The sequence below is a fragment of the Apodemus sylvaticus genome, chromosome 11 (assembly GCF_947179515.1).
Source record: "Apodemus sylvaticus chromosome 11, mApoSyl1.1, whole genome shotgun sequence".
NCBI lineage: Eukaryota > Metazoa > Chordata > Mammalia > Rodentia > Muridae > Apodemus > Apodemus sylvaticus.
The window spans coordinates 47,744,027-47,761,961 of NC_067482.1; the positions used below are offsets into that span (position 1 = coordinate 47,744,027).

The 17,935-nt window shown below is 36.4% G+C and overlaps 1 protein-coding gene across 2 annotated transcripts in view; it reads left to right on the forward strand.

Annotated features, from left to right (window-relative positions):
- The window catches only part of Arap2 (ArfGAP with RhoGAP domain, ankyrin repeat and PH domain 2), a 169,855-nt gene extending 153,293 nt beyond the window's left edge, over positions 1-16,562 (forward strand). For both annotated transcript variants that reach the window (XM_052199605.1, XM_052199606.1), the window contains 5 exons: positions 4,186-4,268; positions 5,239-5,274; positions 7,448-7,511; positions 12,737-12,871; positions 14,343-16,562. In XM_052199605.1, coding sequence (XP_052055565.1) covers positions 4,186-4,268; positions 5,239-5,274; positions 7,448-7,511; positions 12,737-12,871; positions 14,343-14,729 — 705 coding nt within the window. In that variant the 3' untranslated portion in view covers positions 14,730-16,562. The remainder of the gene's footprint in view (positions 1-4,185; positions 4,269-5,238; positions 5,275-7,447; positions 7,512-12,736; positions 12,872-14,342) is intronic.
- The last annotated feature ends 1,373 nt before the right edge of the window (positions 16,563-17,935 follow it).

Below are 17,935 nucleotides of genomic sequence, written 5' to 3' on the forward strand. Positions count from 1 at the left end.
CACATAACTAATCAGAGACTGTATAACCAATAAGCAGTGAAGACAGAATCCATTTCTATAATCAGATTTCAAAGGCTCTATGAAGAGATTACCTAAGGACAATAAATTAATATTACTTTAGCTTAGTATTTTGATTGACAGTTTATTGGAAGATAATTGGACCTTTTCACCTGGATATACTAAGTGTGCTTAAAGGTGGTTCAGTGGGCTTGTTTAGAGAGATAAGCTTAACAGTTAGGAGCACTGACACCTCCTACAGAGGACCCTGATTTGATTCCCAGCACTAATGTGGCACTTGCAACCAGTCTATCTCCAGTCCCAGGGCAGCAGACACTCTCATCTGATATAGAGATACTGGGCTCTCACAGATGCGATGAACATACATGCAAAGTTATCTGCAATATCATATAAACACCCAGGATTCTAAATCATGTGGACCATAGTTGTAGAATTATATTCCAGTTATTAAATGTAAAAATTTGGTTCTGGGACAGTTTTCACTAATATATGTGCCCTATATACATTTAGAAAGTCATTTCCTGCAAAGGAAGCAGAGATTATAAACTGAGAAGTATTTTTAAAGCAACTGCTAATTAGAAATAATTTATGAATGTTCATTAACAACAAATTAGGGGAATACACCAGGGAAGAAAGATTTTTGTTTTCACAGGTTTTTCCTTACACGGAAAATGTTAATTAAAATATGCTCAGAACTGATTTACATAAAAGGTGAGAGGTTTCAAAGAATATTGCCCTTACTCTCTTAATGGTGTGTGATAAAACGCAAATGGGGGAGGGGCAATGCTTCACAGTGGCATGAACTAATAAGCAAACTCCTTTTAGCCTGAGGAAAAATTTTGAAGCTCACTTATTCAACTTCACTTAGTTAATAACTTCACTTTGAAATATAGTAACATAGTTTAATTTGTTAAACTTTTTGAAGCATTCATCAGGAATTAACTATAACAGAGAGAAAGAGAGAGAGACAGACAGACAGACAGACAGATTTATAAACTGAGATTTACTTTTGTAGAACTTTCCATTGGCAACTTTGTGGTTCATTATGCATGATCAGTTTGAACTTGCACTTGAGTTTGAACATGAGAGGTTTATTTTCCTAGCTGCTGAATGGCCTCCCTACTCATGACTTTAGTGTGATATAAAATGATTAGCTTAAATGGCAGGAGCGGTGTGAGGGGCGTCGTTTCTGTGTGGGCATTCTAAGACACGCAGATGCCCTCGTTGTCATTCCATTGGAATTGCTGCCTTAGCCAAGCCTGGTGTCTGAAGCAAGGGTTAGCCACCTAAACAGGCAAGGAGGATGTTAGCCTCAGTTGTAGTATGATTTAATCTCCTGACAAAGGTAACCAGGAATCACCTTTTAGCATGCAGGCTTAGTGGAGAGCTTTGTGCTTCTTGGATGGAGCCTATAGAGCTATAGGCTACATAAAGACCATACTTCAAGTTCACACAAAAGATGTTCTTTTTTTTTTCTTTTTTCTTTTTTTTAATATTTGGTCCTTAAAATTCCACAAGTCAGCAAGTCATAACAACGATATCAAAAATCATTTCTCAGTTGTACTTAGAAGAAACAATGTGCCAAGTATTTTTAGATGCCCTTAGCAAGAAACAGAAGCTAAAGGGAAGGAAACTATAGAACTTCACTGATAAAATATTAGTAATCTTACTGATAATAATTTCTAACCTCAGAGTTGTTTTCTTAGAACTATGTGAACTTATTAGTTCACGTCAAAAAGAAAATAGATAAGAATAATAGCAAATACTTTTGGGAATAAGAAAATGTAATAATGTTTCAATCATTGAGATGCTTAATGCATCGGGAAAACTTTAAATTATGCAAGGTAATATAAAAGTAAGCATAGAGGAATGGCATTATGAAGGGCAGGAAAATAATTCTGTATGCAGACCCAATTTTTAAAAATATGTCATATAAATTGTATTACTAATTATAGGCATTTGTTAAATAAATTGCAGTAAAATAGTTGTCAACAGAAAAATTTAATTCTAATTTCTACATATATTGAAATCTAAAATATCTCAGGTTAACAAAATAATTAAATAATTTAAAATACCAACCATCAAAATTCATGAGACCATGAAAATGAGTTTCTGTCAATTGTACTGGAATATCATGTGTTAAACAAAAATTATGAATGGATGAACACGGTATTGTGGTACATTTCTGTAATTCTACTGTTAGTATGCCCTGGTTCAACAGAGCTTCCCTTTCAGACTACAGATTAAGTGCAGACCACACCAAACATGCGTTTTCACAGAGTAGGCTTTGTTTTGTTTTTATTTTTTGTTTTTTTTTTTTTGTTTTTTGTTTTGTTTTGGTTTTGGTTTTTAAGCAGGGAAGAAAAGTTAAAGTAGTTACTTTCTGACTCAGACCAGAAGAAGGAAGAAAATGACCTTGCAAGTGTAACTTTTAAGAAGAGAAAAAGGGGAGGGTTGTGTTAGATGGGCAAGGATGCATCATATATTTTGATTGGGCATGGTTAGTTAGGTGAACCAAAGAGGGCCTTTGATTGGTGGACTTCAATACTGGAATAGCTGGACCATGGTAGCTGGCCTCAAGAGGAAGAAGTGACCAAGTAAGGGAATAGACCTTGTTGGCTAGCCTTAGGAATAAGGTGTTTTAGCAAGGTAGACAGAATGGGGGAGAAGAGTAAGGCCTTCCAGGGCCACATTCAGGCTCTCCTGAAACCCTTCACCTAGCACTTGAAAAATGAGGACAGACGAATAAAAGGCTATGCTCTGCTAGGTAGTAAGTTTAGAGTTTGAGGCTACATGAGAACTTTTCTCAAAAACTTTGTCTATTTGACTTCATAAAAGAGAAAAAAAGATAAAAAAAAACCCAGCAATTCAAATCAAACATTCTCTCCAAAAAAAGAACCTATTTCCATGCTAATATAGTAAGTGTTAGCAAAAAGAAATAAGCCAAAGTATGGATATACATTGTAGAGATAAAAACTTTGGCTTAACCTGATTAGTAAGACCATGTTATTCCTAATTTGTCCCTCTGTTACTGTTACTCGTCTTAAAGGGAAGAAATGTGTGTGCATATATCTTCAGTGAAAATAAAAACGTTAACACTGTACAGATCTAAATTTTCCATGCAAATCTCAGGGCCCCTTCACCACCAGAGGCTACTCGTGGCCAGGCTTCAGTCCTCAGTTTCTTGTTACTTTTTCTATAAGTTCTGAGTTCTCCAGCTCCCACCCATGGAAGTCCGCGTTTAACTTTATAAACAGAGCTCTTACATTTTAAGTTTGATTGGTTATAAACAATTGATATCACGGTAACATTTTAATATATAACACATCGGCGAGCCACATAGTTGAACTTTTATGAAGTCCTCTGGGGTCTAAACAAATGACTGTGTTGGAATTTGTAGCAAGTAGTGTGTTCTATATTTCTAAAAGTAGCCGTTTCCTGTGTGAGCTCATTTTATGCCAATCACTAAATTAAGCTTAATAGGCATTTTGTTGTTGTTGTTGTTTTGTTGTTGTTTAACCAATACAGTAATTTCACAATAATACTCTGATGTTTCCTTCAGTTGCCCCTACCTCTGACTCTTAAAATTTTCCTCTCCTCTTCTCCAAGCATCTTTTAACATCTTATTAAATACAGATACATATGTCCAAAGGGTTTGGAGAACATGGAAATGATCCAGGGACAGCATACATTCCTTTTATGATGTATCTTAACAAGTTATTCTTAATAATTTTCATCAGTCTAACTACTTAGAATAGTTTATTATGTGCCCTTGTATGTACATGGTCTGATTTTCCCCAACTGTAAAATTCATATTGCATGAAATTGTCTTTATTTATCATTACTATTTCATTAATCATTTTATTTATTTATAGTTGTCTTTACATTCAGTGATAAAATCTGACCTAAACCAGTCAGTCAGTCAGTCAGTCATCTAGACCATATATCTTTGTCAATTAAGTTATACCTTTTCTACTTAAATTTATTATTAAATTTATTTATTTGATCATATTTTAATCAAAACAGTCTTTAATTGCTAAAACTTGTAGCATAGTCATAAACATGGCACAAAATAACGAATTCTGAATGAATTTATTAGTATTTTGCAGAAATGTTAAGAAAATTTAATATCTACTTAATTACAGGTTATGTGTTCTTCCCTTACAGAGCACCAAACATGACAAGATGTTTCCTCTTAGGTCAATGAAGTTTTATCTCGGAGTAAAAAAGAAATTGAAGCCCCCAACTAGGTAAGTCTAAAAAGGAAAGGGTGGTAGACAAGGTAAACAAAACAGGAATTAAATCTTTTGAAGGGCTTAGGGCTGAGTAGCATTAGTGTAACACCTGTAAGTCTTGAGGGCTTTCAAGTACCTGGAGTCCTAGGGTGGATTGCCTGGCTTTGTGAGGAAGAAGGATAATATTCCCATAGAGAAAAAGGTCAAAGGTCTTAGTTACTACCTCCTGCCCTAGATGAGTCAGGTATTCCTCAGGAGACTTCAGCAACTTCCAGGATGTAGATTCCTCAGCCTCCCATTCCTTGACAGGACAAGGCAGTATCTGGAGTGTAGCGAATGGTCAAAGAATACTAAATAAACACAAGAAATCAAACCTGCCCTTCAACTTTCGGATGCTTAGAATATTTGATCCTGGCTTTGCCGTTTGCTGTTAGTTGAGTTGTCTTTGGAACTAACATTACAGCACTTGAAAGCTGTAATAACATGTACCCTCTGAAATGTTATGTGTTTTTAAAATGTGATGAACCCAGTATTCAATATATACCATAATTTTTTATCACATTCACTTTGGTAAGCTAAATAATACTATTACAATATTCCAGAAAACCTGTGATTCTCAGATTCCATTGGTGAAAAATTGTCTTACTTTAGTCTTTATGTTTAACTTTTAAGCTGAATTCATATGCATGTGTAACACATGCAAACATACACATACCTGATTTCTGATATTTCATAGATATTTGTCATTATTGTAGTCATCATATATGTGTTGCTATAAAATATCTGAGGCAGGCTACTAACACGAGCACAAAGTTTATTAATGCACCAAATGAAAACCTTAATGATTAAGTTACAGAGGCTCAAGGGCATGGTGATGTTCATGGGTGAGTTCCGTTAAGGGGCATTCTCTAGTTCTCTCATACTGTAACAGGACAGTGGTAGGAATGTGGCTAACATATTGTTTGTGTTTCTCTCTATGATACAGTTGGGGCTTAACTGCATATGCTGAAAAACATCACTGGTAAGTTAGTAACTGGCAGCCTTTAGATTTTATATACCATTTATAACTTTGAGTAAAGAATAACATCATGGCATAGGCCGACCTGAAGGCAAGAAAAAAGGAAAGGAATGTGTGTGGCGTTCAGTTAATGGTCCTCTTACACCCTTGCCAGTGTCTCTTTTGAGAAACTACACCTGATTTCCTCCATGGACTTCTTCTGATGGTAGTGTGACTAAGTCAGCTCAGTCAATCAACAGGTTCTCCAGGGCAGGAGTGAGGATTCAAAAGAAAAAGATAATTAGACAACACTGTAGCATGACCCCAGCCAGTTCTGTGGCTGAAGTGGGTTTATTTTTTCCAGTCTAGTTTTATACCACTTTAAGTACATGCAAAATAAAAAAAAAAAATCAGTTCTGAGTCAAGGAAGAGGCAAGGCAATAAACAAAATCCCATAAATTCCTTTCTAGGAGCTGACAAGATGACCAAGACAGGGAATGCCACCTGTGCCTCAGCTGAGCCCACTGAACTCAGCATTAACTCAAATGTAAATGTTCTCAATCTGAGCCTGTTTCCTGAGTCCTAGCCCAAAGTCAGATTCCAGCCTTGCGCGTACTTCTTTGTCCTGGACAGATGTCAAATTCCCGCCAAGCACTCCAAAATGCTCTCCACAGTAATGGAATCCAATTTTTAGGAGATAATTAGGAAAAAATAAGAGCTTGTTTGTTTAAGATAATAACTGTGTAAGATGAAACTTAAATAAAAAAGTAAATAAGTAAATAAATAAATGTCCTGATTTTAAACCTGTTTTCTCCATATACTTTCCCCCCTGTACTATCCCTTCTCCTGCCTGTCTCCCAGATTGCACTGAAAGCCTGCTTCCCACTGACCTGCTGTCTAGCCAGTGCTCAGGTTGCAATAGGTTGGATACTTTCTCATTCCTTCTTCACACCAATGCTGGGGCCCAGGGCTTCTGGATCTATCTGGTTTATGGGGAGTCTCTTTATCCTTTCCGTTTCTGACTCTGCTTTGGATTTCTCTTGTGTTCTCACCCCAACACCACTGACTTTCTTCCCAAGACCACATTTCTTTTCTGCTCTAAAACCTTGTGAATCCTGCCCAGAAAAGCTCCCAGGCTTGTTGCCTTGTCAGCCTCGTTTCTTTCCAGTTTTCTTTTGTACTTAAGGATAGAGCAGGCGTGAGACTGATTTGCTGTTGCTTGTCAGCCAGTGTGTTACACAAGGCTGCTGGACGAACCACCCTTCCATGGCACATGCTGCTCCCTTCCTCCTGCCCTCCATCCACTCCCGATGAACCAGCAAAGTCAAGTATCACTCATTCACACCATAGCCTCAGCGGACACGCTCACCTACAGTCATTATTAATTACTATACGTTTAGAGTTTGCATACATAGATGATTTTACCTTTGCCTGGTGATGAAAAATGACAGTGAAAACTATTGAAAAATATATAACAAGTTTTAGAGGCATCGTTTTTCCTTTTTTTTTTTCTCAAGTAAATTGTGCTTTTACTTATTATTTGTAAGTCCGGGAATGTAAAGAGTTAAATTTCATTCAAATGTCCATTATTTAATTATAACTGCAGGTGCAAACTCTCTACTTCTTTAGAAAGCAACCTCCTCTCACCTTCCCCAGACTCCCTGTTCAGCATCTGCTGTTTCTCTTTTTTTCCTACAGCATGCCTCTTTCTCCTACTGTGCGATGTATTTGTTTGCATGGCCAGGTTCCCTAATACACTGTGCAAAGTGTGAGAGCAAAAGCTGCTCTATTTAGGGTTTCAGTAAAACATTCCTGAGTGAGTGCCAACAGAAATATAGTGATATTTATCAGATGAGACCATGTCTAAGCCTTTAAAAAAAAAACCTGCCACTCAATGAATACACACATATGTTCCACTCAGAGTGTCTAGAAAAAAGATGTTTTAGTGTCATGTGCCTGAAAACACCAAATGACACTGACTTTGCTTTTCAAAAATATTGCTGATCATCGTGCAGCATGCCAATTTGATGTTTACTTCCCAGAAGGCTGACACCGCTTCTGCTGACATGGGCTGAGTTTGATTTCATTAAACCACAAGTTTGGAAGAGTTCAGAAATATTTCTGTTAAATTTCTAACCATGGTGTGGAAAAGCAGTAGTCTTTTATGAGTACTTATTATCTAACCCTTGTCTTGTAGGCACCTATGTTGTGACAGTTTACAAGCCCAGATAGAGTGGATGGCCAGTATCTTCTTTGCTCAGGTATGGTATCTGTGACGACCATCTAATCTACTACAAGTTATGTTTATAGGAAATGTCAGTGTGCTTGTGGTTTTCACTGTAAGTTTTGTTTTTGATGTACACCTGTGGCACACTCTCACTTTGCATATATTCCTTTTACATATACAAAAGTCCAGATTTTTCCATTGCTCTTTGAGAACTGTTGATTGTCCAGGCTTCTTGCTCCTGCCAGTCCAGTGGCTCTGCTGCTTAGGAAGGATGTGCTGACTCAGGTCTTCAGATCATAGCTGGGGCGGAGCTCTTAATACTTTGCAAAGGCTCCAAGAGCTGTCTACAGAAGCTTACACTCCGCTTTCTCTCTCATCCTTCTACCTCTGCCACTGCTGAAGAAAGATTAGGAAAGGACAGTTCTTTGATACCTGTTGTATGGTAAATGCTGCATAAGCTTCAAGCTTTTTCATCCGTTACGACACAGAGCAAAACCGGGATTTGCTTGAGCCTGTGCATTAAAGTCGTGTAGAACTCCCAGAGTTCACCAAGCCTCACGCTACACTCAGCTTCAAACTGGTCTTCCACTTTCCTTTTGGCAATGGTTAAATAGGTCAATTAATTTAATTGGTTCCCTTCTCACCTTTTCTAGCTAAATCAGTAAGACCACTCCTCACGGAACATTGGGATTCATGGCTAATGAATTACTATTCAGGTTATTTTGCAATTCTTACAACAAAGTTCATTCATTCTCAAATCATCATCTCCTCCTCCTCCTCCTCCTCTTCCTCCTCCTCCGCCACTACCTCCTCCACTTCCTCCTACTCTTTTTTTAATTTCTCTGTGATTTAATTTATTAACTTGTCCAGTGATTAATAAAAATCCCCGTTTTCCAAATCTCGCTTTCTCATCTTATTTACTATCTTGCACTTGTTAGCAGGGAGAAGATTAGTGCTTCACTTTTTCATCATTTCTTCCATGTGAAATCTGAGATATTTGTACTGTACTTAAAAGCTGAAACTCTAAATGCAAAGTGTTTTGTTTAAAGTTGGAAGCTTATAGTCAAAAGCTGTTACAGTATCTGTTTACAGCACAATTAAACTGATGCTTTTGTTTCCATAATTGGAGCCAATAGACCTTGTTGTTGACAGTCAGGGAATGAATGGTACTTCTCCATTGTAACACTAATTAAAAACATATGTGGAATTAGTTGTTTTGTCTGTGCCTTTTCTGCGATAATGTAAATTCAGGAAGGATGACTCTTCTTTGGCTCACCCATGTATCTGCCTCATGCAGCCTATTGTGCTTTCCAAATTATGTACTTCATGTTCCCAAAATATGAAAACAGTAACTAAATTAAGTGGGTACTTGGGCCAGACCTGAAATGGAGTGTCTGGTAAATTGAAGTAAATGTAACAACTGGGCTGGGAGGTGGAGTGATGAGGTAAGGACATGGGGTAGAAGTGAGGCAATGGCTTCTGAAGAGGTAGGAGAGGAGGCAAGGTCTGTGTAGAGGCATTGGATCTTTCCAGTACTCTACAGTGCTGTCTAGTAGATGGGACCAGCGGCTCTAAGACATGAGGTGTCACCACAATCCATTTATCTCACAAGTCTCCTGAAGTTCTCTCTGGGGGCAAGCTACAAGAAAAGGGAGGTGCGTGAGCCCTGCTAAGAGCTTTAAGAAGGGAGGACACAGTTTCAGTGTTTGTAGTTGGAAAAATATTTTTAGAGACAGGACTACACAGTGAAAGGTCGACACAGAAGAATAGCTCTGTGGGAAAAGGGTTCTGCCCAGGCTTAGGTGGGAACAATGGGCAAAAACATAAAGATAAGGAGGACTTTTGACTTAATTTTTTAATTAATGGGCTGTTTAGTTTGATAGAAGTAATAGAAATCAAAGAAGAACCTTAATTTTTATGTCTGTTTAGAACAAGACTTACCTTCTTCCAGTTGATAAAGGATTCATTGTTTTTTTTTTTTATTTTCAAATGAATTTCTTTCTGAAGCATATATACGAAGCTACTTTCCTGTTTTCTGAGGTGTCATGAAAAGTTATTAAAAGTAAATATTGTATGTAAGGTACCATGTCTATGATATTGGCTTCTTCCTGCCCTCTGTGCATTCTGAGGTCTGTCTACCATCTACCAAGCTCACTGAGTTTCTCATGGTGAGGCAGAGTAGCTCAGTCTTCAAGTACTTTAGTAAGTTGTAATTTTATTACACTTTGAAATCTGAATACTTCATAATTTTGCCACATTTGGAATAATGATTTTTATAATAGGTTCATATTTTTAAGTAAGTGAATACTTACTACCTCATATGAAACTTAAAGGTGTAATTAAAGCCAAGAATAGCTGTGCCTTTTGTGGATAAGCTGTTTTTCAGTGTGTGTTTCTTATAGATTCCTCCCTTCTTTTTCTTTTTTCTCTCTTTAAATTAAGAAACCTAATTTTTAGTACCTACGTAACTTTTGATTTTACAGAATGTTTCCAGAAATGTAGAAGGAAGAGTTCTGTTCACATCAAATGGAGGTTGAGATATATCTGAGATATAGATGAACGTGTCAAGTTGTAAATTGGACTTTAAAAATCCAAGCAAAAGTTTGGGGTTAAAATGTGTATATGAGGCAAGTTGGGTTTTGGATTGCATTAAAGGCTATAAAAGAGAATGGAATGTTCAAACATGCAAACAATCCCCCCAAACACAAACAAAACAAAAACAAAAAAGCAAGGAGGAAAAACAGACTCTTTGGTAACCTCCAGGCTGTCCCATATATTAGAGATCAAGCCAACTTGCTAAAAGAAGAAAACCCAAAACACCAACAAATAGAAGCTGTGGGGAGCAATGACAGTAGCAAAGACAGGTAGAGATATTGAACTTGTGACTGGTATGATTAGTTAGAGATATGAGGCCTGGTGGTTCCAGAGATCTGGTGTTTCCAATTGGTTTAACTCAACGATTGGAAACTATATATTTTTCTACATATGCTGCCAGTGATAATCCAGTACAAGAGCCATTCAGGCCTTGGCTAGACACAAGGAAGTACTGTTACTCATCATTGTTCAAAGCCATTATATATCAGAGAGGGTAGTAGAGATATTTTTCCTCAGATGATTGACGACTGGGCAGTTATATGCTGGCCTACCGGGAAATTAAAGGTTACTTGCAATCAGAACATTTGCTGACTGTGAAGAAAAGAAGTAGCATGGCTACAGATGTAGAGAAACTAGCATATCTAGCAATGGAAAGTCACATCTTTAAGTATTAATGATATTTTTAAATTAAATCAGTGAGGTTAGCCCTGGTGATACAGGAAAAGCTGCTAGAGGTGTCAAGGTGGAAGAGAAAGTGAAAAATAATATGCATGTAATGAAGAGTCCAGTTTCCCTGGGGCAGTATTTGCTAATCACTACAAGTTTAAGGTTAGCTTTAAAGTGAAATGAATCTACAGAACAATCCTGTGTATGTGTACTGCATCAAATAGCGGGTGCCATAGAAAAGGTCAAATTATAATGAAGTTCGTGGCTTTGAAGAAATAAGTGTAATAGAAGGAGAAGTATATTTCTTAAGGATAATTCTAAGTGGATTTACTACTTTGCCATGAGATCTAAGCCAGGGTATGAAGGACAGGAAAAGGGGAAACTTATAGGAATACCGGCAGTGAATTGATTCAAGGGTCAAGAGTCAAAAGGATATCCACAGTTGGAGAAATGAAGTCAGCAGGGTAGATAGTGAGAACTAGGTAAGAAAGTGAGAGACAAAGTCAGAGATTGCCAGGGCGATCCGTGATCACAGTGATTAGAGGACAGTCCTCTCATGGCTTGATGATCTGTTATGAAATTCTGAAGTCTTTTACCAATATCTTACAAATGATAAATGACAACATTCACTTAAGCCTGGAAATCCCTGCCCTCTCTACTCTCATATAGAGCATATCTACTATACCTCTGGCATTCTAAAGCATAATTTACAAAATTACTGAGGTCCTTCTCTGTTTTCTTTCAACTTTATTGTTGAGACATCCCAATTATATAACATCAGTGGTGTTTAACTGTGTTTGGAACCATGACATACGAGTAAAACAGTTTCAATGGTTAAATATTATGTAATCTATCATGATTAGCTTTTATGAATTGAGGTTCATGCTACCATTATTTTAAGGGATATTTGATACACACAAATATTAAATCTGAGAATAGTTGGACTTTTACTATAGAATGTGTGTGGATTAATGAGGCGTAGGTATACTGGTAAAGACAAAGTGTGTCCCTCATTATTGATTAGCAGTACAGTATAATTGACGGAGGATAAATACTTATAGAAATAAGTTATTTGCTCTATGACAATATTTTAAAATCCTAACTACAGATAAAAATTTGTTGATGTGTCTTAAAATTTGAGCAAGATTAAGAGTGAGCTTTTAGTTACATTAGTTACCACTTGGTTTTATCTCACCAAACATCTGTAAACTCATTTTAGTTTGCTTCTCACTGGGTTATTTTATGATTTATTTATTTTTTTAATATATTACTGCCTGGAAATCAATTTGTCTTTCTCTTTTAAAATGCAAATCTGTGTAGCTCAAGAATTAAACACTCAAGACCTTACATTTTTACCTGTGAGTGCTTATCCCCCATGGCAAAGTCAAGTTTTCTTTGGGCCGAACTATGATGTTTTGGTGGAATTCACAGTCAATAATTCGAGGACAGATTTACCATTCTCTCTGTTATAGAGTGATTTTCACTATAAATATGTGTGTAAATGAGGAACATTTCTTTGAAATTCAGTTAGATGAAAAAGTAATATTTTTCAAAAGTTATGAAATAAGGCTTAAGATTTCAGCTAGTCATGCCTTAGGTCAGTTTGCGATATGTAAGACCAAATTATTTTCACATTAAAAGATGTGACATCACCTTTGATGTAGGCAAGAAATAAGTGTTTATTTACTTTGAGCCTAGAAAATAGAGACAAATACATTTTGTTTTGTGTTACACGAGACTTACTACTTTCTTCCAATATTTCCTACCATTTGCTTTGATTAGTACCGAAGGCATGTGTTTGAAACTTAGAAATTGAACTGAGACCTCCAAGCTCAGTTCACTTAAGTGCTTCACATCCTGGAGCCATGTATCTGCCAGAGTCAATGTCGAAGTAATTACAAATGGGATTCTCACAGAAAGTAGATTATCTGGCATGGCTATGGGGGGGTGGTACATAATGAAATCACACACCAATGGCACTAAATTGTGTTTCCACAGCATGAGAATGATATATGGCCGCCAGCCGGAAAGGAACGAAAACGTTCAATAACCAAAAACCCCAAGATTGGAGGTTTACCTCTGATTCCTATCCAACATGAGAGAAATGCAACCCAGGCCCGGAAGAATATAGAGGTTGGTAATAATTTTGTTGTTCTTGTTGTAGCCTCTGGTATTTCCCTATGGCTGAACATGGGTGAGTGTATTAATTACATCATTGGCTTCTGATGCATAGCAGCAATCCCTCTTCAAAACTCCATAATATCCATACTCCATGAAAAGAATGGTGTCAGTACCCTCTGTCACTTGCTTTAATACCATTGGCCAATACCTGACAATACCACATACAGTCTCGAAAGTTGCCAAGCAATTTAACATATTTATCTAGGAACTATGGTTGCAAAACCAGTCCCAAGTCAATTTCATAAGATCTCTTATAACATCCTTTGAGTGAATGTGCATGCACAGGTCATGTCACAGATACCCAGGTCTGAATCACAATCCAGACTTGGAAACCTCTGGGGTATTTTAGAGACACTACAAGATAATCTCTGACTACTGAGATGAATTATTTGAACTTTTTCTGGAAAAGCAACTTTTCCTTATCATCTTGTGGTAGGAAAGAACAGAAATAGTGTCAATCTTGTCATGAAATAAGGTCTCTTGGGAAAGAACCTACTCTATTGCGTACTCACAACTCACTTTGGGAATGAGCCTTGGCATAGTATAACACCTTAACTGGATTTTTCAAAAATAAAACCAAACACAACAAACAAACAAAAAACAACCTATGTGAAAGGTGATGTAGATTATATATTCTTTGGAATTTAATTTTTGCTAGGATGTTGGAACCATTCTTTGTAAATATAAAGTACTTCTTTTTCATCCCTACCATGCACACAATTTTTTCTGTTTTTGTTTTTTTTTTTTTTTTGTTTTATTTTTTAATTAATTGCGTATCAGTGGAACTGCCGTTTATACCTGCTGGGTTCCAGTTTTCTCCAGTGAAGTTACACTGACTGGGAAAATCAACCATTCCAGGGCAGATCTCATGTTGAGAAGTAGTTGACCCCTAAATAAAGGACTGCACAGTTTTTGTCTTTGATTGCTTGTTTGTTTGTTGTTTCTTTGGTTTATGTTGGATCTTTTGCTTTTGTTTTGTGTATATGTGCTTTTATTTTTAATATTTTAAAATATTTAAAATACTTAAGCTGTTTTGTAGTTTGTTGCTGTTTTGTTTTGTTTGGGGATGATGTATTTTGTTTCTTAGGTTTGGGGCATGTTGTTATATTGGGTTTTTTGGATGGTTTTTTGAAAAATAATCTAAAATTGAGTGTGTAGGGAAGAGACTATCTGGATAAACTTAGGGGAGAGAAAGAACATGATCAAAATATACTTAAGTTTAAAAAAATTTTATATAATTAAAAATATAAAGTGTTATAAAAAAATAAAGCTCCTGCAGGCTGCTTAAGGCAAAGGAAAATCAGAGCTTCCATTATAGAAATTCAATGAACTTTAGAATGAAAAAGCATCAGGTGTTTGCTCAGTGTGTTTTCTAAATATCAAGTGTCTCACATAGTGTTAACCTGTTTTCCTGTACTTTTAGACGGCAAGAGCAGAACTTGAAAAGTTGCGTCTGAAGGAAAAGCATGATCCTCGAGACTTTTCGGACTCTAGCCTAAAAGACAGAGCCTCCATCATAGCTCACTGCTTGGAGCACAAAGATGAGAAACTTCGGAATCGTGCCAGAAAACATCGCAGTTTCAACTGCCTGGAGGACACAGAGGCAGAGCGCCCACATGGCCTACCAAAGGCCCATAAAGGTCCAAAGACACTGAAGAAGACAGAGGACAGGAGCAGCAAATCTACCTTAGACCCAGATCATAAGCTGCCATCGAAGGTCATTGAAGAACTTAGTGTGGTTCTCCAGAGGTCAAGAACCCTTCCTAAAGAGTTCCCGGATGAACAGACGTTACAGAAAGAAATAAAATAAATCATTGCACAAGTTATTTTTTTTAACATTGTATACAACATGTGCAAAACAGAAATCAAATTGTAATTCTTGAGTTTCTATATCTAGATAAATTTGTCTGTATTTAAGCAATTTGTTTATCTATACCTAAGCATTGAAAGAGCATTTTAAAATGTGTATATATGTGGGTAAGTATAAGATCAATTTTATTTTGGTCGGAAACTTGTAAAGTTTAATTGTATTAACTTTAATAAGTCTTTTGGGTCACTCAAAGTGTCCAGCTCTTTGAAAGCAGATGTGTAAGTGGGTTAATTTATGAGCATAAATCTGTACTTTATTGTATAAAATGTTGTGTGTATATGAATCCTATGAAATTGTATCATAATTTGCACTTTGAAAGGCTTGTATATTAATTTGTCCTGTGTTTTTAGGTTAATTTAGGGTCCATCTTAGGGAAAAGAATGGGAAGAGAGTTCTAAAAGGGAAAGATATTGCTGCTTAAGAAACATTTAGAAGAAAGGCAGGAAATTTTAAAAAAAAAAATTCCACTACCCATGGAGGTGTCTTTATTCATCAAGAATCAAACCTTTTTAAGGAGAACCTACTTGTTAAGAAAAAAAATTCTTAGTGTCTTGAATGTTTTCAACAAAAATATTGAGCCGACTTATGTTAGTAATGGCACTGGCTGCTGCCATTTCTGGTGTCAGTAGACAGGTCCCAGGACATATTCACTACACCAGTGCAACGTCAGTGTCTGCTCAGAGGAACGTACCTTGCTCTGAAGAGTGTGTGCATGGGCCCAACACGGATATCATTCACACTGTTGCTATATGCAGGCAATTCTTTAGGGCTCCAAACTGTATTTTTGGTACGAATAAAATTTACCAGCATGGAGTCTTTTGCTGTTCTTTTGTTGCTGTTGTTGTTCTTGTTCTATTTTTTGTTTCATTTCTTAATGTAACAATATGTTTACTTCTGCCTTGTCAATAACTACTGGAAGTGGGCAATCTGTGGCTACTTATACAACACATTTTCAGGCAGGCAGTTCTCATTCCATTTAACCTTTACTTTCTACATGTGGAAATGACAAAGCCCTGCATTTTTGTTGCCACATAATAATTGGGTACAGATATAACAATTTCATAACTCAGACTACATTAGCTAATAATAAGTTCATGTCAAGAACAACACTTTTCATAGATTCCTTCCAAGACAAGTTGGTTTGGTGACTCTTACAACTGGAAGTTATACAGCTAATCTTTATTCCCAACATTTCTTTGTCCTCTTCTGTACATTTTTCCTATTTATGACATGTCTAGTCTATGAGTTCAAGCCTTTGTTTCACTTATTCACAGGAAGGCAACACACTATGAATTACTAGGGCTGTCTTCACTCAGATATGCTAACCACAGGTATTTTGTTGAAGATACGAGAGTTTACCAGGAGTCAGTAGAATTTATTCTTTATATCCAAATAAATTGTAATGGAAATAATAAGTAAAACTGCCAGACAGTTTTAGGAGTTGGTGACAATACCGAGGATCCTTCCTTCAAAGCAAGATGCTGTGCTGTTTGGGAAGAAAAGCTTAATTTTTAGTAAACTTGTTTCTAATATGTAATCGTATTTATATTTTTTTTATGCCGTAGAGAATCATACGGAAATGATGTTGTTGGGATTGCTTGGAAAGTGACATGTGCTTATTGGAATTCCTCCTGAGAGTTAAGTGTAAAAACTGATCACATCTGTTTCTCTTCTTTTCATAAACAGTTGTTTCCATTTTTCAAATGTAACATAAGGGCTAATGGGTACACCTCACACATTTTGAGTAACAATTAAAATAGTTTTGCAAGTCCAGTTGACTATGTCTCTGTCTTTCTTCGTTACTCTCAGAAATTTAAAATTATGGTGAAATGAATCGAGTACTTTATTTTTTCTCTTTTAAAACATTGAATGTGATACGTACTTCTGTCTTCCATCATTTTAAAAACCACGTCAGAATGAATGTTATTTTACTTTAAAGTACTGTAAAGATCCTTGTAGATATCTCCTGAAAGGACTGAGTGCACTTGCTTTTATTTCTGTTCGACTACAGGCAGTTATCAGCTGTAATCTGTAACTACTTGATGTCTAGACATTACCTGATGGTTCATCAAAATGGCGCTGAACTTCAAGCAGGAGCAGTGAAGGCTAAGTTCTAACTTGCATACAGATCGGCTGCTGATTTACATTGCACATAAGACAAACTTTAATTCTAAAGTACTCAAAAATTGCATATCGCAGAATGGGATGCTTTGGAAATGGAGTTTGCTATTTAACATCTAATTAACATGTACAAAGATGAGTAACACTCTCACTAGTTTATAACAGCTTATCAGAATTTCCACCAAGACACATCACTCAAGGGAAGTGAGACTTAGGCTTAAAATGTGAATATTTTGCCATCACGTGCAGCTATATTTATCTCTAATTGGAAACCACACACTAATGAGTGCTACAGATTACTAAAGTACATCTTTTTAAGACGTAGTTATTTTGGTTTAACAAATGCAAATTTTCAAAGTGTTCAAAACTGTGTTATCCTCACCTTCTCTACTATGGCTGTATGTAGAAGGTCAAATTTCAGTAACTTCTCCACGTTAAGATTTTAAAATTATTTTATTAAAATATATTTAGTAAAGACTAACTACTTTTTACACAATTATTTTGTGATTACTCTTATTTACTTATAAAATCGTGTACACAGACATACATATGGGTCAAAAATATGAGGCAGGTAAATAACACTATTAGGATCAATGTTAGTTACTTTCTAGCTCCCGTTTTATCTATCTATATCTATATATTATCTATATCTACATGTATATATAGATATATACATTTCAGACCGCTTCTAGAAGTTCTCTTAGGCTAAAATGCATGCCAATGACTCCAGTTTCCAAAGTATATTTATTGGTTGAGTTGTCATAACATCACATTTAGCCTAAATGTTTACTTCAAAATCTCACTAAGTGATTTTGATATAAGACCTTGTAAGAGTTGTTTTAACAGGACACAATGAGAGTGAACTCAGCTCTGGTCTTGAGAAGTATACCAGGAGGCCATTACATCAGGGAAAGGGAAAGTGAAGAACCATGCCAGGCAGAGGACCACAGTGTCTCCCTCCCATACCTACGCCACAGGCAACTCCAATGTATCTCAGACTCTCCTTGGTTTGTCCTTATGTCTCT